The 23,209-nt window shown below is 37.9% G+C and overlaps 1 protein-coding gene across 3 annotated transcripts; it reads left to right on the top strand.

Moving 5' to 3' along the window:
• Positions 1-3,737: 3,737 nt before the first annotated feature.
• ATP6V1G3 (ATPase H+ transporting V1 subunit G3) lies at positions 3,738-22,585 on the top strand. 3 transcript variants are annotated; one of them, XM_039329583.1, is made up of 4 exons: positions 3,748-3,892; positions 16,382-16,545; positions 18,871-18,971; positions 21,833-22,585. In XM_039329583.1, the coding sequence occupies exons 2-4, from the start codon at positions 16,452-16,454 to the stop codon at positions 22,004-22,006; spliced, it is 369 nt and encodes a 122-aa protein (XP_039185517.1). In that variant the 5' UTR covers positions 3,748-3,892; positions 16,382-16,451; the 3' UTR covers positions 22,007-22,585. The 3 variants fall into 3 exon arrangements, with proteins under 3 accessions (XP_039185518.1, XP_039185517.1, XP_039185519.1); XM_039329585.1 differs by having other exon boundaries at positions 3,749-3,892; positions 16,382-16,501; XM_039329584.1 differs by lacking the exon at positions 16,382-16,545 and having other exon boundaries at positions 3,738-3,892.
• The last annotated feature ends 624 nt before the right edge of the window (positions 22,586-23,209 follow it).

Here is a 23,209-nt window from a genome sequence, read left to right as displayed (position 1 = left end):
ACTCTTTTAGTCTCTGGGTTAATTCCATATTTTTTTTAAAAAAAAAACTAGCTAAACTGAAGGAAGTGATTGGAACAATGGCAACTACTGATAACCAGGATCAGTGTTTTTTTAGGAACAAATAACTTTTTATTTTCATTGAAAAGTGCCATTTGCACTTTTTCTTGTATTAGCTGAGCTTTGTAGTGATGGTGGTGGTGGTGGTGGTGGTTTTCTGACCTCCCTAAAGAGTGTGAGCAGCATATACTAAATCCAGCTACTTCAATCTCCAGGAAGAGGCCCCAAATTTTACTCAGTGGTTTAGACATATCCTAATGCCATTGTTTACTTAGTGATACCCATTATCCATCTGTGTCATTTTTTCCCCCATCTTGTCATTCACAGCTACAGGGGTTTTCAATCTGCTTGCCAAGAATTGAATGAAGATGAAAGATGAAATTCATCCTTTTGTCTTTGCAAAGGTTCCTAAGTTTCGTTAATAAAGAAAGTAGCTTTCCTACCACTGGACCAGCAACAAAATTGTGTTTATTTGTAAATCTTTTTTGTGGGGGGGGGGGCGGTTTGGCTTTATACTTTTCTCCAAAAAATGTAAGATAATGAAGTTCTCGTTGCTAGTTTGTCAGGCCAACAACAGATTAATAATCCAGTTTCTCATCTATAGAAACTATAATAAAGTCAATCTGCTGCTAATTGGGAAGTCTACTTCTTTTGGGCAATGGCAGGCTGCCATATGATGCTCACAGATAGAATTCACTGAGATCCCATTTGCATAAAGCCATGATAGGAAGCAATTCCGGTTTGCCACAAGCTGAAATGCTTATTTGATTACTTGTCCATGTAAACAAAGCATAATGTGGGGGGGAGGGATACTCTATATTTGTGTGAGGTCCGTGTGCGCATGCATGCATTTGAAGGCAAATGGTATGAATGGCAAAGCAAATGGTGCATCTGCTCCTTAGCACATTGCCAGTTTCAGCAATAATGAAATAGTTCCATGCTTGGCAACCAGTTCTAACAGGGGACATTTTTAGAATTGGACAAAGGACAGGAAAACCAACAGCCTATTAACTCTTAAGAAGCCAAAGAAACATTTTTTTTTAAATCTCTTCTTCTGATTGGAATAGTACTGTACCACCAATCTTCTTCCTGTGTTCTACCCTTACATGATAAGGAAGAGAGTGAAAAATGCATGGTACCTTGATCAGAATGGAGTCTATTATTTGGCCTTTGAAATCCTCTTCCGAAGATAATACTCTTTGAAGGGTAAGAGAACCTCTGGCAGAATGCTGCAGTTCGACACCACAATTGTTCAAGACCCATTTGTACCTGGGGTGGAGCAGCTGGGCTGCAAAAGCAGGTCACACAGTGCATCTGTCATGTTTCGTGCATTCTGAATAGGAAGCGGTTAAAAAGATGTTTTTCTGTAGGTGCCTTCTGTGTGAGGGAGAAATTTCTGCAATTGTGAGAAGCCAGACTTTAGAATGGGGAGCTGTACTGATAAACTAGTTAGAGGGGAGATTCCAGGTAGCGGGAGTGAGGTGTGTGTTTGGGGGGGGAGGGGTAGATGGAGCCTTGGCTGGGCTGCTAGGTTTATATCTGGAAAGTAAGCCCATTGGTTGGTAGACAAATGAAAACAGATTGTTTCAATTCACTTTCTTTTGCTGCTTTGCATTTTTGGTTCCCAGGGTAAGTGTCAAGAAACACCTATGTAGCTAAACAATGCCAGTTTGGCCTAGTAGCTAAGGCACCAGGCTAGAAACCAGGAGGCTGTGAATTCTAATCCTGCCTTATGTATGAAAGCCAGCTGGCTGATTCTGGGCCAGTCACGTTGTTTCAGCCCCATTTAGATATCAGAATTGTTGTTGTAGAGAAAATAGGAGAAAGAAAGAATATTAGGTATATTCGCTGCTTTGAGTTACTTGTAAAGTAATAAAGTCTAGGTAAAAAAAATCCAATAAATAAAAGCAGTTTTAGCATTTTAGATAGATATCCTACACACTCCCTTTCACTGTAGGTAGGTAGGTAGGAAGGAAGGAAGGAAGGAAGGAAGGAAGGAAGGAAGGAAGGAAGGAAGGAAGGAAGGAAGGAATGTTCAATTAGATAAAAGTAGACAAAATAGATCTTGATGTCTGTTCTCTCACACATCTTGTGAACCACAAGAACCAGGTCACTATGTTAAGTTGCCAATTCTTGACATAAAAGTTTACACTGACACATTCTACTCCAAAAGGTGAAACAATGAAGAAGAAGCTGTACAAAAATCTTGTCTGCAGATATTTTTCATATTCTAATTTATTTCTTTAACTGAATATTCTGAAATGCTTCTATCCATCAGGATAAGCAATACATAGCTCCCTACCTACTACTTTGCAGTTCCCTAAGTGAGTCCCTACATTACAACTATCCTGCCAAAAGAAGGAAACTATACTATCAGGGACATCTATGGGAGAAGAGTAAAAAAAAAATCTTGTTGTTGAATGAAATAATGGAATCAAAGCCCTTCTTTTTATATATATATGATTCAGACTGACACCTTAACAGCACAATCTCTGCTATGTCTGGATATGCCCAAAGACAGCGGAGAGGAGCTCAATGGATAAAATACTATATACTTTTTCTTTCTTCCACTATGACTTCAGCATCTACTTCAGCACCAAAGTGACTCAGGGGTCTCAAGCCATCCCATGCCAGGATGGTAATTATATATTGCTTCAGTCTGAAGAACATTGATCAAAATCTAATGGTATTCATTATAAGGAGAGACAAAGTTATGAACAACTTTATTTATTGAGGCCTTCTTCACAGGCTAATCCTTAAGAGCGATCAGGCAGCAGAAGACCCAGTAAATGAGGGCAGGGGAGAGGAGAAGAGGGACAATCACTCCACATTGGACTAGTCCAGGGGTAGGCAACCTCGGCTCTTTTATGACTCATGGACTTCAACTCCCAGAATTCCTGGACTAGTCCTAGCTATGTGTAATTCTATTGACTATGACCTTCAAAAAACAAAACAAAAATGTCTCAATGCATAATATTTACATATAGTTGTGTGCTTTAATGCACTTTTGGAAAACCACGTTTATCTTTTTAAAAATGACTGTTGATCATTTCTGTATTATTCTTGTTTCAAGAATAGAAATCAAGGGTATAAATTAAATATAAATCCATATATGTATAATTGAAAAATAAAAATATGCACAAACAATACAAAATACTGAAATGGAAACCATGTCATCACATGATCCATATATCCTGACTTTTAATCCCAGTAATGGTAGTCACCTTGGAGATCTTGACATGCCTATGTGCTCATGCCTGCAATATTAAACAAAGAAGTGGGGGATATAATAGCAATGATTGATATGCCTGTGCTAATGGCAGCTACTGCACAGGAAAAGATCTGCAATGCAAGCAAGCATTAAGGGGGAAAAAACCCAGGTGCTTTCTGAGTTTTACTTTACTCAAATCATGCTGCTACCTTGATATTTTTAATCTAAACCTTGCATAAATATCACTGTCAAACAGAGCTGGCAAAGATTTTATGTTGATGGTTGCATATAAGCCATGTTGAAGAGGGCAGCTATAGTGGGGGGGGGAAACTCCCTCAAACCAGTTGATCCACTTCTTTGCACCTGCTTTTTGTTTTCTTCCATGGTTTTAATCTGGCTTCATCCTGAAACGGATAGAGCAAAGTTTATGGTTTGATTATTGACACAACAGAAGAAGCATTGAATAAATATGGTGTCACGCCATAAAGCCTTCTTCCTCCTTTGTAGTTCCCATAGGCATTTTCTGAACTCAAGGAGGCAAAATGACTAGCCAGTCTCAGGGAATACAGCAACTTCTCCAGGCAGAAAAACGGGCCAAAGATAAGCTTGAAGAAGCCAAAAAAAGTAAGTAGCATCCTATGATGGAACTCTATTAAATCTCCAGAAAATGTTTGTCATATATAACTACAGATAAATCACAGAGGCATCAGCAAGGAAGTGTTATAATACATTTAAAGGTTATAGTAATTTGATTTTTTTCACCATTGGATTAATTTTTAAAATTAACTCCAATGTCTTTTTCCCAACATTTTAATAATGGGGTGTCTAATAATGGGGTGAATTAATGTGAATCAACAATCATCCTTCTACATTCTTTTCTGGTCCTCTAATGAAAATTGTGACTTCCATTTTGGGGTCTAGAATAGGGAGAGTGAAATAACATATGTGGCATGTTTGTGTTTGTGTGTGTGCGAATGGAATCCATCTTTCCCAACTGTGCCATTATAATCTTCTCTGATTTAATGTTGGTTGCATCTCAGAACTAAAGGAACCGTTGCCCTCTGTCTATTGATTCACTATATTTCCTATCAGCCTCAGCCAACAAGGCCAGTGGTTCTTGTAGATCTTCTATGTAAGTAAACTTGTTTGAATTGCCAATATTATTTATCACGTTTTAATCCACCTACTAACATTTTGTTAATCTAATTATACATTTTAGGCTTTGTTGAAAGTTACATACTATAAAAAAAACCATATGTAATTTTATTCTACAGTAACTTCTATAAAGTATTATTCATCCTTACACAAGATTTCATGTCTAGTTTCCTTAGATCTCTTTCTCCTTATTATATTGGGGCCCATCAGCAACTCTGCATTTGCTACCAGGACTTTAAAAAAAATATTTTTATCAATTAAATTGATTTCATTTCTATGAAATTGGGTTTTGCTATTATTACTTGTAGAGTCTTTCATTCACTTCCTAAAGCTTCTACAAAAAGGTATTTGAGGAAAACCTTGATAATCTGCCCTGCCTTTATTTTATGATCTAATGGACTGTTGGAGATAAAATGACTTTTAAGACAGATAGTTTCACATAGTGGGGAAGTTGGTGGTCTAGCAACCCGAACACTCAATTCTAGTCCTTTCTTAGCATGAAAACCAGTTGAGTGACTTTGGGCCAGTTACTCTTTCTCAGCCCAGTCCACTTCACAGATTTTTTTGTGGGAAAATAGGTAGCAGAAGTATTAAGTACACCACCCTGAATTGTATAAAATAGAGATGAAGTATAAATGTAGTGAGAAAGGAAATCATCTTTTGGATTATACATTTCTCTGATTTTGCGAGGGAAAACATTCCAAAGAAAAATCTATAAATAGTGGACTCAGCAATATGGACTTTGAATTAAAGGATACTTTTCAAGCTATGTTTCATGACAATGTATTCAAAATTTGGGTTTGCTAGTCTCAGTTCTGTAGAGGTTTTGTATTGCAATGGTGACACTGTGTGCCTTGTGGAGGTGCACTGATGATGTGATGTTTTTTCTCAGGAATTCACTTTGGAGTGCATTCTCCAACCGAAACCTTTTCTGTCTACTACAGATCCAGAAAAGGTCCCAGGAGAAACATAACGTGATATGACAGATTTGCTTTATTCTTTGAATTTGGGGAACTGTATTGCTTGGTAGAATATCTTCAGAATACAGTAAAGCACTCTACTAAAGCTTTACACTGCCTTCATATTTCATAGAATCATAGGGCTGAAGGGATCTTGATGGTCTTCTAGTTCAATCCCCTGCCCAAGGCAGGAGTTCTTATACTATTTATTAGGAATCTTTTTAAAAATCACCAATAAATACAAAATCTGGCCAGAATAGACTTTTCATTCATTCCCAATAACATTCTCAATAACAGCTGATATCGATCTTCTGTTGGTTACTCCAGAGTTACCAGCCCATTATTATATGACTTCATAATGTGTGACCTTGCAGGTGCTACTGAAATCCTGATTCCCACCATGCTCAAGTTGACCATGTTGGTAGGGACTATCAGGAGTTGTAGTTCAGCAATATCTAGAGAACCATCCATTGTTCTCCCATGTCTTTGGAGGGGAAAAAGTGCTTTCCAAAAACAAAACAAAAAATGAATGAAAATAAATGTTCACAGGTGACACCCATAATAAGGATGTACTAACCTTAATTACAAAGCATCTGAGTTCAAGCAACCAATAGCAAGTATCAGTTCTCCCATGAATAGCTTCCCATGCTTCCACTGAAGCCCAGTGAAGATATCTTCCTATGAAGCCTTTACCTGGCTTACACAGGAATATAAACAGCATTAATGAACACCATACAAAATAAAAAAGCTCGGAACCAGGAGAAACTAATTACTATCACCCTTAATTATGGTCAAAGACCAGCATAACAAGGGTGGGGTGTAAGGAATTTAAAAGCATTAAAAATACAAAAATTAAATTGCATAAAAACCTTAAAATATTTTTTAAAACCCTTTAAATCTCTAAAAAAAGGAACAAAAATGATAAATGAACATTAAAAATGGCAAACTAAACCTATCTAATATAAATAATGCAACGAATCTAATACAACACATGATATAATAACAGACTAGGTGCACATTAAAACAAATACAAACAAAATCTCATAAGCTCTGAGAAAAGAGAAACAACAATGTTTCCTAACAATTTTTTTAAGAAACAAGATAGCAGTTTTAGACTCTAGTCTACACCAAGCTGCAGTGATATTTTTCCCCGTCCTTTTTTCCAGCAAGAGTAGCTGAATTGGCTTTAGATTAGCACTTGGCAGGCCTGTGCCAATCGTTTTGTCAATGAAATTGGTTTCATTTCCATGAAATGAGGTTATGCTATTATTCTTCTAACAATAGCCATAGCCCTTAGACTTATATAAGAACTAGATTCTGACAGGGAGAAGTGTGAATCAGGTATTGCACATCAGTCATGAAAGAATAGAAAGGCTCCCAAAAAGAGAAGCTACCTTCTGGTAGGTGATTCAATTATAAGGGATGTAAATTTAGGGAAGGACACAGAGGCTTTGAAACAGGTCAGGTGTCTTCCAGGTGCTACTGCCAGTAGGGACAAGAAGCGTATTTCTAAAATAATCAAGAATGGCAGCAAGGACTTGGATGTGGAGGCTATTGTACATCTTGGCACTAATGATCTATCCCAAAAAGATGTACTCTCTGTGCAGAATGATTTCCAGAGCTTGGGGAAGGAACTTAGCAGAATAGGCTGTAGGCTTACTTTCTCAGAGGTCTTACCAGTGTATAAGGAGCAAAACGGAAAAGGCCAGCGCATAGCACAATTCAATATGTGGCTAAAGGAGTGGTGTAAAGGGGAAGGCTTTGGATATATTAGTCACGATGTCAGTAGCTGGTCCAATCAAAAGATGTACAAAAGAGATGGTTTGCATCCATCAAAAAAAGGGACTGAGTTACTCGGCTATAAATTCACAGATTTTCTGGAGGGAAATTTAAACTAAACAGCGGGGACAGGGAGTTAATTGACACGGAACAACCCTGTCCCCGGCAATTTAAAAACTATAGGGCTATCAGTGCATGTAGCATAGATGTGTGTGTGGACAAGAATACCAACCTTGCTATCAAGCAAAATGAAGCCTCTAATAGCGAGTGCCACATAAAGTGCACTAACCAAATAGGTGGTAAGACAATAGGGGAACTCAGGCACCACACAGGTTATGTAGAAAGGAAACACAGGGCCACTCACAAAGGACTCAAATGTTTATACACCAATGCACAGAGTATGAACAGCAAACAGGGTGAACTAGAAATTCAGGTTAATGAGGGCAGATACGATATTGTTGCCATTACGGAAACATGGTGGGATGAAACCCACACATAGAACACACAGCTAGAGGGATTTAAATTATTCAAAAGAAACAGACCAAATAAAAGAGGAGGTGGAGTTGCTCTCTATATAAGAAATAACTACATCTCCACAGAAATAGAGCACAACAATGATAAAAACTGTCTTGAATGCATTTGGGTCAATATAAAAGGGAGGGGAAATGACATTGCCATAGGTGTATACTACAGACCACCCAACCAAACAGAGGAAATAGATGAACTTTTTGCTAGTCAGCTAACTAAGGTATGTAGGAAGCACATCACAATAGTAATGGGGGACTTTAACTACCCTGACATCAACTGGGAGACAAACTCCGCACCAAGTGGAAGATCAAACAGGTTCCTGGCAAACCTAGCAGACAACTTTGTCTCCCAAAAAGTAGAGAAGGGAACTAGGGGATTAGCCATTTTGGATCTAATTCTCACTAACAGAGATGAAATGATAGACGGTGTTGAAGCCATAGGAACCCTGGGAGGAAGTGATCATGCAATATTAGAATTCAACATTATAGAAGCACAAGCAATAGAACACAGTCAAACTAGAGTCTTGGACTTCAAGAGAGCTAATTTCAATAAACTTAGAGAGGGCTTGGGAAGGATTCCATGGATGAGAATCCTCAAGGGGAAAACAACTCAAGAAGCTTGGGAAATTTTGAAAAATGAGATAATAAAAGCACAGTCTAGCACAATACCAACAAAGAGGAAAAACAACAGCTCTCAAAAGAAACCAGCATGGCTGCATAAAGAACTCTCTGACAAATTGAAAGATAAAAAGGACAAGTATAGAAAGTGGAAAGAGGGGAACATAACTAAGTCAGAATATCAGCAAATAGCCCGAGCCTGCAAAGATGAAGTGAAGAAAGCCAAGGCTCAAAATGAACTAAGGCTTGCGACCAAAGTCAAAAATAACAAAAAAAGCTTCTTTCAACATGTAAAAAACAAGAAAAAAGTGAAGGAAATGATTGGTCCATTAGTGGGTGGAAGTGGCAAGAAGGTGACAAGCAACAGGGAGAAAGCAGAACTATTTAACTCATTTTTTGCATCTGTCTTTACACAAAGGGAAAAAACAGACCAACCTATCAAAAATAGTGCCATAAAAAACAAAACAGAAACACAAATTAAGATAGGCAAGAAAATGGTTAGTGAGCACCTGTCCAGCCTAGATGAGTTCAAATCGCCAGGACCAGATGGATTACATCCCAGAGTTCTCAAGGAACTGGCAGATGTGATATCGGAGCCACTGAACTATATTTTTCAAAGATCCTGGAACACAGGGGAACTACCAGAGGACTGGAAAAGAGCTGATGTAGTTCCCATCCTCAAAAAAGGAAAAAAAATGGATCCAGGAAATTACAGACCTATCAGCCTGACCTCAATACCTGGGAAGATCCTGGAAAAGATAATCAAACAACGAATCAACGAACACCTAGAGGCAAACAAAGTCATTACTAAAAGCCAACATGGGTTTGTCAAAAATAGATCATGCCAGACAAATCTTATTGCATTCTTTGACCAAGTGACAAAATTAGTGGATCAGAGGAATGCTGTGGACATAATTTACTTGGACTTCAGTAAGGCATTTGATAAAGTAGATCACAACCTACTACTTGACAAGATAGAAAAATGTGGGGTAGACAGAACCACCACCAGATGGATCCGTAGCTGGCTGACCGGCCGTACTCAGCGAGTGGTCCTCAATGGAACTGCATCTATATGGAGGGAAGTGTGTAGTGGGGTGCCCCAGGGCTCTGTTCTGGGCCCAGTACTCTTCAACATCTTCATCAACGATTTGGATGAAGGGATAGATGGGGAACTCATCAAATTTGCAGACGACACCAAGCTGGCAGGAATAGCCAACACTCCAGAAGACAGGCTTAAGATACAGAAGGATCTGGACAGACTTGAACACTGGGCACTAACTAACAAAATGAAATTCAATGGTGAAAAAAGCAAGGTTCTACATTTAGGCAAGAAAAACCAAATGCACAAGTACAGCATAGGTGGCACCATGCTCAATAGTAGTAACTGTGAGAGGGACCTCGGAGTCCTAGTAGACAATCACTAAATATGAGCCAGCAGTGTGCTGCAGCTGCCAAAAAGGCCAACACAGTGCTAGGCTGCATTAACAGAGGGATAGAATCAAGATCACGTGAAGTATTAATACCACTCTTCAATGCCTTGGTAAGGCCACACTTGGAATACTGCATCCAGTTTTGGTCACCACGATGCAAAAAAGATGTTGAGACTCTAGAAAGAGTACAGAGAAGAGCAACAAAGATGATTAGGGGACTGGAGGCTAAAACATATAAGGAACGGTTGCTAGAATTGGGTATGTCTAGTTTAACGAAGAGAAGGACAAGGGGGGACATGATAGCAGTATTCCAATATCTCAGGGGCTGCCATAAAGAAGAGGGAATTAAGCTATTTTCAAAAGCACCTGAAGGGAGGACAAGAAGCAATGGGTGGAAACTAATCAAGGAGAGAAGCAACCTAGAACTAAGGAGAAACTTCCTGACAGTGAGAACAATTAATCAGTGGAACAGCTTGCCTCCAGAAGAAGTAAATGCTCCAACACTGGAAGTTTTTAAGAAGAGACCGGACAGCCACTTGTCCGAAATGGTGTAGGGTTTCCTGCCCGAGCAGGGGGTTGGACTAGATGACCTCCAAGGTCCCTTCCAACTTTACTAATATGAACATACCGTTTCATAATGCTTTACAGCCCCCTCTAAGTGGTTTACAGAGTCAGCATAATGCCCCCAACACTCTGGGTCCTCATTTGACCGACCTCGGAAGAATGAAAGGCTGAGTCAACCTTGAGCCGGTCAGGATCAAACTCCTTCCATCTCTTATAGCTCTTTTATCTCCTACATTCTTGCATTCGTTTCCTTAAGCTTCTATAAAGATGCATTTAAAGAATTTCATCATGTTATAGGGCTCCCTGCTTGAGCAGGAGATTGGATTAGAAGACCTCCCTTTCAACTCTATTATTCTATTGTCTTTGTGAAACTTGGAAAATCTGACCTATCTTTATAGGTTGTTGGGGATATAATTATCTTTAAGACAGACAGTTTGGTATACTGGTTAAAGCACCAGACTAGAAACTGAGAGACCATAAATTTTAGGCCCACCTTAGGCACAAAGCCAGCTAGGTGACCTTGAGCCAGTCACTATCTTGCCAAGAAAAATGCAGGGACTTGTCCTGGCAGTCGCCAGGAGTCAAAACTGACTCATAGGTACATGCGTGCAAACCTGTGGCATAAGCCAAAACTATTTTTTTCTGCATTTCAGGAAATACCAGTTCTAAGGCACCCTGCACTAGTTTAAAGAGGTACACTCTGCTTGCTCTTCCACCATCAGCAAGATTTAATTGCAATGTGAAACAGGTTTGACCTTCCTGAACTGGAAAATTGAAAACATGACTCTTATGTTCATAAGAATAGGATCATTTCTTGTTGGCTCAGAAGGAGGAGGAGGAGGAGGAGGAGGAGGAGGAGGAGGAGGAGTTCAGAACATGAGTATGTTTTTTAAATGTGTTCAAACTTGTGTAAGTCCATGAATGAAAGCATTCTAGATCCCAATCCTTGTAATCAACTATATGTGTAAATGACCAAATCACACAACCCAAATGCTTTGGAGAATAAAGATTACTGAGATCCAAACCAGCCATTCATTTTTCATTCACCTTGAGTGAGCAACAGGTTTTGCTCTAGCTTCAGATGCACTTGGTTATAACACAACCTGATATTGAATATCTACAGTATTGATAGTAATTGAAAAATATCCATTATACTGAAATAGCTGGCTGATTTACTCAGTTTCCAAAGAATAGGATAGGATAGGATAGGATTCTTTATTGGCCAGGTGTGATTGAACACACACTAGGAATTTGTCTCCAAAGATTATAGTATTTTATACTATTTTAGTAGATAATTTCAGTAGTCACAGATAATATATTTTTTTAAAGTTTTAAAATGTCATGTCTAACTTAGAAGCAATATGATTGCATATAAAATTCTTAATTATGTGAGAAATACTTGAAGTGAAGTATTGTAGTCTAATAAAAATTGTAAATAAATAAATTTGGGTCATTATGCATAAAACGTGTGATGTTACTTAGGGAACATATGTAACTTTTATATAGTGTCATTCATACTATATATCCTGTAGTAATGAAACCAAGTGTTACTGGAAATCCATCAAAAATTGGAGCTGGAGTACATAAAATAATATCGTGGCCAACAAATTATGCCAAAGAGGATTTCCAAAATGAATTGGATAGTTCTTCTCAAAAGCAATCTTCTGTGCAAATTCCAATCCAGTTTTCAGAATAACAGGTTGGGAAAGGCTAATCTAAGGAATTAGGAGAAAAATAAAAGATCTTGACATATCTCATCAGAAATATTTGATGTATCCCTACTCGAATCTCATATGATTCTTCAGTGCTGATTGTCCTCCATCTCAATATTGCTAGATATCACCTTGGAAGGCTATACAGCTTCTTCAGTTTTCAAAAAGTAGCAGGTGAATAGATAGATGGATGGATGGATATTTCAGGATCCACAGGTAACCCTGAGGCTCAGAACATAAACTTCTGCATTTCATAGAAGCAAGATTCACATAGGATTCTTTTTATCTGCGTGGTATAGTAGATGTTACAACTATAATTTCTATTCAAGGATTAAACGCTGCCATTCCCCTTTTCAAGACATTTTTATATCTGTGGCTGAAAGTCCAAAAATGTTCATATTGGATGTGATATTGAGATTAAATAAACATATTTGGATTCACTCTATAATTTTCAGCTGGCAAAACAATGGCTCCTGAAATCTTCAGAATAGTTACTTAACATGTTGCATCCCAATCATCTTAAATTTTAACCACAATAAATAAGGCACTTTTTAAGGGTGGGAAAATAAGCCTATATTGCAAAATAGTTTGCCTAATCCAAGACCTCAACATAATACCTAGATCTGGGCAAGTGAAATTAATCGATGGACAGAAGATTGTTTGTACTTTTGAAGACAAAATGATATTCAAAGTGATTGCTTAATGGAGTTCACTTCAGGACTTAGGCTTCATCACTCACTTAGTCATCAGTTAAGCAACATTAGCAAAACTGACATAAGGTCTGAAAAAGTTTTCAGTTCTTTTAGTGTTTGGTCACTTCTTAAATCTACTAATTCAGAATGTTGGTTCTCATTTACAAAGAATGCACTGCCAAATTGATCAGTTCTATTCAAAGTTGTCTCAAAACACAGATCCAGGATTTCTGACCTCAGCTGTGCCATGCCCAGTTTCCAGTGTGTAACATAACTCAATCCAACATAGCATGGCAACTTAAAGAAAATATATGAGAGTTAATAATGGCTTCCAAGCTGAGATATAACCATGCATCCATTTATTCATTGTGGTATGGTGAAGATTTGAGCCTGATTTTTTAGCAAAGAACATCCAGATATATCCTGGGATATCAAAGAAAACGGTGTCTCTGTCAAATTCTCATGGATAAGAAGCAGAAAGTAACACAGCTACTTTCCTCCAGGGCACAAAGGCTTTCCAGAATTAGAGAAGGAACTGTGGGAAGTCAGCCCCAGAGAAGGAAATATTTTGTGAGATATTAAAAAGGACAGAATATTATATTTCCACAAAGGAATAATGAAAAATCTTAGGCAAAGACAGGCCAAAGTCTCCCTCCCCCAAGCAGAAACCAAGTAGGCCAACTTTTAGAAATGCAGATCTGATAAACCTTTCAAAAAGACTGTAGCCAGGAAGCTTGGAGCCAATGGGATTAGAAACACAAACACAACAACCGCTCACCCAAAAAAATCCAACACAGGACATAGCCATCAGCCACAGCCACAGGGAAGCAGGATATGACCTTTAGGACATAATAGGATTAATCCACCACCATCAGAATACCAAAAAGGACACACTCAAAAGCTCAGGTCAAAGTTCATGCCACAGGAACAGGAAACAACTCCAAACACAAAAGCCCAAGAAGGTATAAAAACCCACCGCCCCCAGCTACATGTGGTCAGCTTTCCAAAGCCACATTTTCTGTCTGGCTCTGCTCTTCAATGAACTACAACCTTCTTTCTAAAGCAGTCTCCATTTTGTTTATTCCTGACTTGGATTGGACCCTGATGAAGATTTTTCTTTCAAAAAAACCAAATAATATGGTTTTATGCAAAGCATGAATCCAAACAGCTATTATTTGTATCTCTGGAGGTAGAGTATGCCTGAGGTTGTATATGTAAACATGTATATGCTATCTGAAAACATTATATGGACATTCCGAGCCATCATTGTTTGCTTATTAAGGCAAGGCCCAAATTTGAGACAGGTATTGCATTAAGTCCATAGTTCACCTCCTCCAATAATCAGGTAACATCTAGATTGAACAATATGAACGTACCATATTGCTGCTATAATTTCTAATATATAATCTCTATTAAAGGAGAGTCATGTTGCTCTCTATTGAAACACCCAGGCACTTAATTTAGGATGAAAGGCTATGCCAATAGCCTTTCCAATCTGCAGGTATTGTAACATTACAATGGAGTCACAAGGCCTTTCTCCAGTTTTTTTAAAGTGCTTTCAGCATGCTTCTTCAAAACAAAGATAAATTAAACCATAGTTTTTGATGACATATATATTGTTAATTATGGTTAACACAAAAACATATCCTGTTCACAGGAAGGGAATAGAAGAAAAGGCATGTGATCTTTAATAATGTGTAGTCATATTATTAAACCATAACTGGCCATTTGATTTTAGTAAATAATTTCTATGATGTACATTTGGCTTCCATGTGATTTTGTTTCCAAGGTTCTTTTTTATTTCTTTTCAGGGAAGCTATAATTCTACAAACAAATTTCTGACATAATGCTTATTCCCAAGAATGTTTTTAGAGACTACATAAACCCAGAGGCATTTGCTGAAAATAATAATGAGTGATTAGAGCCTACTGCTTTGCTTATCTTTGATAAACATTGGATATTATTCTAGACTGGCAAGGACCCCTTCACCAGTTTGCCTCCTGATAAACTGGCATTTTTTTCACAGGACATATTTCCTATGGCAGCCATTTTTATGAATAAGGGCAGCCATTTTATAAGAAAGTCCACAAATTGTTTTAAAAATTCTAAATTTGCCCACCAAAAGTCACCTAAGCATTATTTTTAACACAACGAAAATAAACATTTGGTGTTCTGAAGAATGCTTTAGTTTTCACTATTCCACAATGTTTCAGTACTTTATTGCAATTTCTTGAAAAAGTAAACTATGCTGATTTCTTATTCTGTTTTATCTTCATTTTCAATGCCATGGGTATTTTTACTTCTGTTAGCTGCAATAGGAAGCCATGCAACATTTTCAGTATGCCAAAAACCAAGTCTTTGTCTCCAACTGTTTTGTTTCTCCTTACTTTTTGCAGTACTGTGGTATGACAGCTCTTCCTTCACTTTTCTATAAACTTGCTTTTGGTGACATTGCTTCTGATTGACAGGACACCAGACACAGCACTGTATTGCCTTTTTTATGGAGACAGGATCCCTTCAGCAGTGGAACATCTAATCTAAATTCTGGCAGAACAGATAAATGTGAATACAGGACTAGATAGAATGCATCTAACTACAGATATGGCTAATTCCCTCATTACTGCACTGAAACTTGGAACAACTTACCTCATATGCTTTGTCACAAAATAGCTGTGTCTGATCAATTCCTTTACCCATATCTGCATGTTGCTTGGAATGCAAAAGCATGCTTGCATTATCACCTCTTCCATAGTATGTAACTATACAAGCTGTGTGGTCTGGGCTATTTGCAAAGCAAGTTGAAAACTTGAAACTATTGGGTGTCATTCCTAATTGTTTGTCTTTGCGGTTGTAAGTATAAAGCATACAGAATGCTGCTGATCAGTCTATAGTTCTAGCCATTCTAGATTTCTAAACAGTGAGTACTCTGCAATTCTTCAGAAGTTGTGTTTTTCTTTAGGATGTGATTATTGGAGGCAAGATGGTGTTTTATAAATTTTACATACATTAATAGACAAAGCTCAAGAACTGGAAGAAATTATAACTTAAGTAGGGGGCAATCAACACTTTCAGAATGTTTCTTGTCATCCTTTTTTCTTATCTAAATTAGACGGAAATGGAATCTCAGTGTAAGAACATTAATTCTTCTCCTTCTGGCTGCTAGAACTTGCCCAGGTCTCCTTTAGTTGTTTCAATATTTTCCTAAATTCATGTCTTTGTTGTTAATTGTGAAGTCGTGTCCGACCCATCGCGACCCCATGGACAATGTTCCTCCAGGTCTTCCTGTCCTCTACCATCTCATGTCTTTACACTCTGCTTAAAATGGAATGTACAACGCCCTTTTGCATCTGAAAGAGAGCTGTCTCTTCTGTCTACTAAAGTGTCATATTTAAGAGAACATCATATGGAGCTAAAAACCTCACAGGATTCATTTTAATTCTTCAACCTTAGGTAGAATGATTAATCTAAATAAATGCATAAATACCTAAATACCTGACTAAACTGGAATTTGCAAGACCAAGATATGAAACATTATGTTAATACTTTAAAAAATCAGCTGGACATCACTGTTGCCATATTACCCTTATTATGAAATGAGTCACTAGACTTTGATGTTACTTTTACCTTCATGTCTACAATGTGTTAGTGCTCAAAATGTGCTTTAATATTCCCACTAGCAAACAATAGCGAAGGGGAGGTGGAAACTCAATAAGCACGAAGCACGAAGCTGAAGACACCAGCCTGAAGATGACGAATGGGACTTCGTCGAAACGTCGCCAAGACACCTCCAATTTTACGTGGGAGAAAATCCGAATAACCAAAGACCTACATATAAATACCCGTGAAAACCTCAGAATATATATATATATATATATATTGTCAAAATAATGATCACCAAGAGAATATCTATCCAAAAATAGAATAATTGCCTACCCCCACTCCCTAAGGGAAGTCGTGTGTGGGATGGTGGGGGAATTATGAGCAGGGGAGGAAAAAAGATCCTGACCCCCAACCTGACCATCCCTGAAACAGCTAACAGAGTAACGTATGACAGAATGCAAATTAGCTATGGAAAGAGGATAGGTGCTGATGTGGGGGGGGTGTGCTTGGGACTCAATTCGATCAGCTGGGGCCGATGACACGCTCCAGGAGCCGGAAACAGGCATTAAACAACTGAATATAAGACTTCCCCCGGTGTTTGCCTTTTAACCCTGACGATGTCAAATGTATTTGACGAAAGCTTGGTGGATTAAATTCTATTTTTGGATAGATATTCTCTTGGTGATCATTATTTTGACAATATGAATACTCCCAAGAGTCGCGTTTTTGTTTTTATTTCTAATATATATATATATATATATATATATATATATATATATATATATATATATGTATATATACACACACATATGGATATATGCATTCTGATATGGAGACACTATACCTGATGAGATGTCAGGACTGTGTTCTGTCTTCCCTTGTAGAACACTATATGTGATATGCATATGAACATTTTTGTGGATTTACTTTTATTCTTTTAATATATCCATTAACTTTTTATTGTCAATGAATTAAGAATAGGCTTGTAATGAAATGTGTGTGTTACCCTGGGGAACAAGGGGAAGGCATCTGTCTAAAAAACAATCAGACAAGAGAGGCAGGAGCTGCCAGTAGCTTAACAATCAGAGAGAGAAACTTAGGCAGGACCTGCCCTAATTGATCAGATGTTTAAAAGTGGCACCAGGAAGTTTGTACTTTCAGACTGGGAAAATTTGGTTAATTTTACAGAATTAGTTCATCTAGTCATGTTTGCTGTCTAGTTTAGCTGGGAGGCTAATAATTCTTGTATAGCATAGGGCCATGGTGGTGAACCTATGGCACGTGTGCCACCGGTGGCATGCAGACCCCTCTCTCTGGGCATGTGCGCCATCACCCCAGTCCTAGGCCTTCAACTAGGTTTTATAAAACCTTTTTGCTTTAGGCCTCCGCCACCATGTGCAAAAAAAAAAAAGGTTCAATCAATCAATTTCAACTTCTCGCGGAGAAAAAAAAGATCTTGCAAAGTTGGAATTGATTGATTGAACTTTTTAGTCTCACCCAGTCTGCCATTACCACCGCAGCCACGCCCACCCAATGGGCCACGCCCACCCGGCACCCAACAATACATGTGGGTTTTGGGTTGCAATTTGGGCACTCGGTCTCTAAAAGGTTCGCCATCACTGGCATAGGGTATCTAAGCAGAGTATTGCTCAGGATAATAAAATGATTTGTCTAATTTGAACATATCATGTTGTACAAATCTAGCTCTGTGATTTGTATTTCATTATTTATAGTTTAGTGCTGTGTGTGTAGGTCAACTATATTTAAACCATTTAGGGAATTGAGGGACCATCTTTTCCAAGTCACATCTACTTGACCCACTAAAGGGAGGAAGCAGGGGATGCTATGAGTCCCCTCTCCTAAAGAGGTCCATCTAGTGGGATTAAGAAGAAGGGCCTTTTCTGTGATGGCTCCCTCCCTGCGGAATATCATCTTCACAAATTGGCTCCCCCATTAATCACAATGGGATTAAGTGTCTTATTTGATTGTTGTTGCCAGAAGGTAGAGGGTTGTTGCTTTTTATTATTTTTCTATTGGGTTTTTATCTTTGTAAGCTGCCCAAATTTACAGAGAGTGAGTTAGACAGTCATATACTTTTTTTTAAATAACTAAATGTGACAAGGAAATTGGGTCATTCTGTATAAGATGATAGTGACAAAGACACTTGAGCCTTTGAGATCAGTCCAATTCAAAGCTTCCCAAGAAATTATGGGAATCTATTTTTTAAAAGAGTATTAAACAGTGGTCAACAAAACACCGAGAGATTTCTTCAAATCTCTCCAGTAGACGCAAAAATAATTTATGGCATAATTCCTGACTATATAGCATTCAGACTCTTTACAGACTGATGTATACTTCTAGAAGTTAAATTATAAGATTATACATAGCTTCTTGGCAAGAAAAATTAGGAAGAGGAAGAAGTTGGGGTTTTTGTTTGGGTTGAAAGAAAGGGGACAATGAACTAACTAACTGTTCTTGAACTAAGGAAGGGACTGAGTTTTAATTTTGTCTGACCTCCTGCAGTAAATAAAATAATCCAATTAAAATGGCATGGCTTCTTTTTCAGGAAAAGGAAAGAGACTGAAGCAGGCCAAGGAAGAAGCCATAGCAGAGATAGACCACTACAGGCTCCAGAGGGAAAAAGATTTCAGACGGAAGCATTCCAAAGTAAGTAAGAATATCAAGGGAAGGTTAGATCATTGAAAACTTTCTAGTTTGAAGCCCTCAAGGCGTTTCTGACTAATTACATGGGCTACGCTGGCTAGGGCTGATGGCAGATGGAACTCAAGTATCTGAAATCACAAATTGGGGAAAGAAGAAGCAGTACATATTAGGAATTGTTCATACATTTTGTGTAATCTGTCAGGCCCAAAAGGCCAAGAACAACGTGCTGAATTGCTTCAGAATATTGTTGTTTGCCTATAGACAGAAATATTGCCGAACTAAAGCGCATATTTGCATAACTACTAGATAGTCCCTGCGAACTGCTAGGGGGAGTTCCAAGCTTCTTTGTCTCTTTCTTAACGTGAAAGAGCCCCTCCATCCTGTAAGTCTGGACTACATTCCATCACAATTCAGATTTTTCAATCCTTCTGGGATTCTATTTCCACAACTTTAAATTATATGCATTGACTGTTCATACAGCATTGGAATATGAAATATGTGAAATGCACACATTCCTTTATTGAGTAAGTAAAAAGCTTAACTACTAGTCCTGATATATTCATTTGATGCAAATAATAGAAAATATAGATTATTATTATTGTTGTTATTGTTACCAAAAACATTCCTTAAACCCCAGGAAAGGGGATAATATTAAAATTATTATCCCTATCCTCAGCCTGGCTCCTTGCTTGGTTCAAAGAGGGTATAAGAAGGAGGAAAGATAAAACACTAGCAGATTTTCAAGATTCTGTTACTATAATCTATCTCAATAACATCTATTTCTAAACCTCTTGTGGAGACTCTTTCCTGATCTGGCCCATCTTACAGAGAGAAGCTGACCACTCTAGCCAGACACCTAAACTGACTGAGGCAACTGATTGAGCTTTTAAAATTAGGTTGCCTATTTCTCAAAGGTCAGTGTGATCCCTGGCTGAGGATTAAGTTCATAAAAAGCCACTGCTTTTATACATTAAAAAAAAAAAAATCAATGAGTAGAAAATTTAATCTTATATCTGTTGTCATTCATATTAGTCGTTTTTGAAGGTCCCCTCTGAAAAAGTAAAGAATGATGAAAGGGTTTTGCCCACATATTTGGCAGCAATTCCCAAGTAGTGTATTTAGAATTCTGTAAGGTTAAAACATTTAAATTGGTGTGAAAAGGAAGCACAAAACTAGAAGAAAGGAGTCACAGTTTGGAATGTATGCATCTGTTTTTAACATCACCTTGCTAAATTGTTCAATTGATGTAGAAATATCATTTAATTAAATGGTAGGTCAATGTTGTTTCCACCACAATCTGTCAAATATTTAGTTAATTAAAAACAAATTATCACAAAACCCCAACCCTGTGCATACTGTTCAGGCAAATTCATGCTTAGTATGGAATGCTACAGGATACAATTACATACTTTCTCCATCTCTGCATCAATGATGGTTATAACAATGGGTAACAATATAATATTGCACACAGTTAAGTATATTCACTCAATAAACTGATCGCCTTTACTTTTCCTCAATTCCCACATTGAAATATCAGGGGAAAAGATAAATCAAATTCTTTTCCAACCCAGATTAACCATGTGAGGCCTGCGGAGACATTTCTCTTACTTTGTGTATCACTTTTAAAAACTGTTTGTATATCTTGATTGATTAATATTCCACCTCTCCTTCAGAAGTCAAAGTGGCATACTTGGCACTTCCTCTTATTATTTTTTGCTCACAATAACAAGTTGATGAGGTAAATTGAGCTGAGTGTTTGAGGATAGACTTGAATCTGAGTATACCTGTCCTACCCAGCATCTAAATCACTATACCACGCTGCCTCTCAGAGACCTAAAACTTGACCTAAGTGCTCTAGTAATTAAGGCATGGAAGTTGAGACCTAATTCTCCTTCTCCCAAAGGTGCTTTTTCAAGAGGCAACTGGACTTCCTTGTTTTTCTCTAAAGACTTTTTGCTTCTCATCCAAGAAGCTTATTCAGCTCTGACTGGATGGTGGGAAATGGAAGGATTTATATTCCTTGCAGAGAGCTGGTCATTTGCATTCTTTTAGAGAGTTGTTGAGGCCACTTGGAGGTTTATCTGTGTCTCAAGGTCACCTGAAAGGTGCAAATGGTGTGGAGCCTTCTTGGAACTACTGAAACGGTTTTGTTTTGTTGCAGATGTTTCATTATCCCAACTAGAGAATATAGTGTTAGAAGAGTGTGGGGTTTGCTCTCTTTTTATATAGTAGTGCAGTGACCCCCCCCCCCAATCTTTCAGGTGCCAGGGAGTGGTTCTGCGGAGAGTGGCTTTTCTAGGGACTGGAAAAGTGTGGTTTCGCATGCTAGCTACCTCCTGTGCATGCACAGAAGGGGTTTCACTGACTTGCATGGCCCAGTTCCCAGTGAGCCACAGATTGGTGCCAGTCCATGGCGTGGAGGTTGGGGACCCCTGTACTAGTGGCTTGCCCTATCAGTGTTGGTGGGAGAGTTGTTGGTGGTTCCTTGATTAGTAATTCCTTGAAACCAATTTATCTTGTGATACTAAGTTGGCAATTTAGCAACTGGTAATTTAGCACAGGGGTAGCAAAGTGCACTAGCTTTGTAGATAGTCTTGTAACAACTTTGCCATCTTCTATTTTTTTGTTTTTTATTTTCTTTGGCTGCTTCAGAGAGATAAATACACACAAACACACCCAACACAAACCTCTCTAGCCCATAATCCTAGATTCCCCACAAGGGGCAAGATGGCAAGAGAGATAACTCCCTCAGAAAGGACTTTTTGAATAACAGCATCCTGCTGTTAAAAGAACATGAGTTCTCTTGAAACATGTATAGACGTTTCTGCTTACTTTACATATTATACCTTGTTTTGTCTTTGCAGATAATGGGCTCTCATGATAATCTATCAACAAAAATAGATGAAGAAACTGCAGCAAAGATCCAAGGCCTCACTAATAATTATCACAAGAACATGGAGAATGTGCTTGGTCATCTATTAGGCAAAGTGTACGACATCAATCCTGATATCCATCCAAATTATACATATACAATTTAAATCCCCTATGGAAATGTTTTAAAAGAAGCAGTTCTTGCAGAATGAGATAGCCTAACGAAGATGGCAGATTGGGAACTATCATTTTATATTAGCTTGTTACCAATTATATTTTTATTACCAGCCAGGACCAAACAGAATCCATTTGGATTTTCTGTTTCCAACAGCCAAATTATTACACATAATTTTACTACAGATTTTTTTAAAATTATTATTGCTTTCTTCATTCCAGCTGGATATATAATATAATCTCAAAGCTGAAACATATTCTTGAGTATAATATTTGTAATATGGCCAGCTTTTATAGGCAACTCTCTGGCAACATAGATTTCTACCCTCACTTTTTTTTTCTTTTTTTGTAGCAAAGATTGTATCACTTAAATATGGGCAAAAGCAGAAAAAAGAATTGCTTGACACCAGCAGCTTTTAAGTGGGTGTCTTTTTTTCCTTCTGATGTTCTCTACTGCTTGGAGAGTATTTTGTCATATGGCTTGTTGTAGGAAATCTGTTTGCCTCAATATGTGGAGTTTTAAAATAACTAAGTATACAATAAATATTATATATTATTAGACTTAACATTAACCATGTGTCTCTAGGGTGGTACATATGGGGAAGGTACAGTCACATTTATTGGATGCCTTTACATATCAGACGTACAGTAACTGCCCCAAGTTATGCTGGAATTAGAAGTTCTGTCTGTGAGTTGGCATTTGGCCAAAAAAAATCCTCTCTCTCTCTCTTCATTGTGTCAAAAATATATTTGCTTGGTTACAGCAAAGATAGGTATGTGACACCTCTGAAATAAGTAAGAGTCCTATTCATGGAATAGATTAAAGGTAGACTCCAATTCACAAGAAGTGGTAAGCAGTTCCATCTCTAAGTCTAACTAATGGCATAAGTGAAGAGTGGTTCTCCATAGGTTCTGCATGGTAGATTGTGTGGATCAATTATACAGAGACAATTTCTGCTGCTGAAGATCAGTTCCTCAGTGATGATACAGTCAGTGGAGGGATTCCTAATATATTGGCAATTTGAATTTTCAGTTCCTTTCTAATTTTTAATGTTATTTCCTGGCCCCTAAATCCCAAGTCATGGGATTTTTAAAAAATCACAAATACTCTACGTTTAAATAAACAAATAGTGACAAGTTCAATAAGGCACCTTTTAAAGCTGAACAAAGAGTAGAATGACTTGAAATATAAGAAT

The sequence above is a fragment of the Crotalus tigris genome, unplaced genomic scaffold (assembly GCF_016545835.1).
Source record: "Crotalus tigris isolate CLP2741 ecotype Arizona unplaced genomic scaffold, ASM1654583v1 scf7180000024401.5802323, whole genome shotgun sequence".
In the NCBI taxonomy this organism is placed as follows: domain Eukaryota; kingdom Metazoa; phylum Chordata; class Lepidosauria; order Squamata; family Viperidae; genus Crotalus; species Crotalus tigris.
Note: the sequence above shows the minus strand (reverse complement) of the source record. Positions and strands in the feature narration are given on the sequence as shown.

Excerpts from the sequence above, each read along its gene's own strand:
- ATP6V1G3 (XM_039329583.1), top strand. The coding sequence starts at position 16,452 with ATGACGAATGGGACTTCGTCGAAACGTCGCCAAGACACCTCCAATTTT. Across the intron at positions 16,546-18,870 it reads AGACCTACATATAAATACCC|GAAAAGGAAAGAGACTGAAG; the intron begins GTGAAAACCTCA and ends CTTCTTTTTCAG. Across the intron at positions 18,972-21,832 it reads TCAGACGGAAGCATTCCAAA|ATAATGGGCTCTCATGATAA; the intron begins GTAAGTAAGAAT and ends TTGTCTTTGCAG.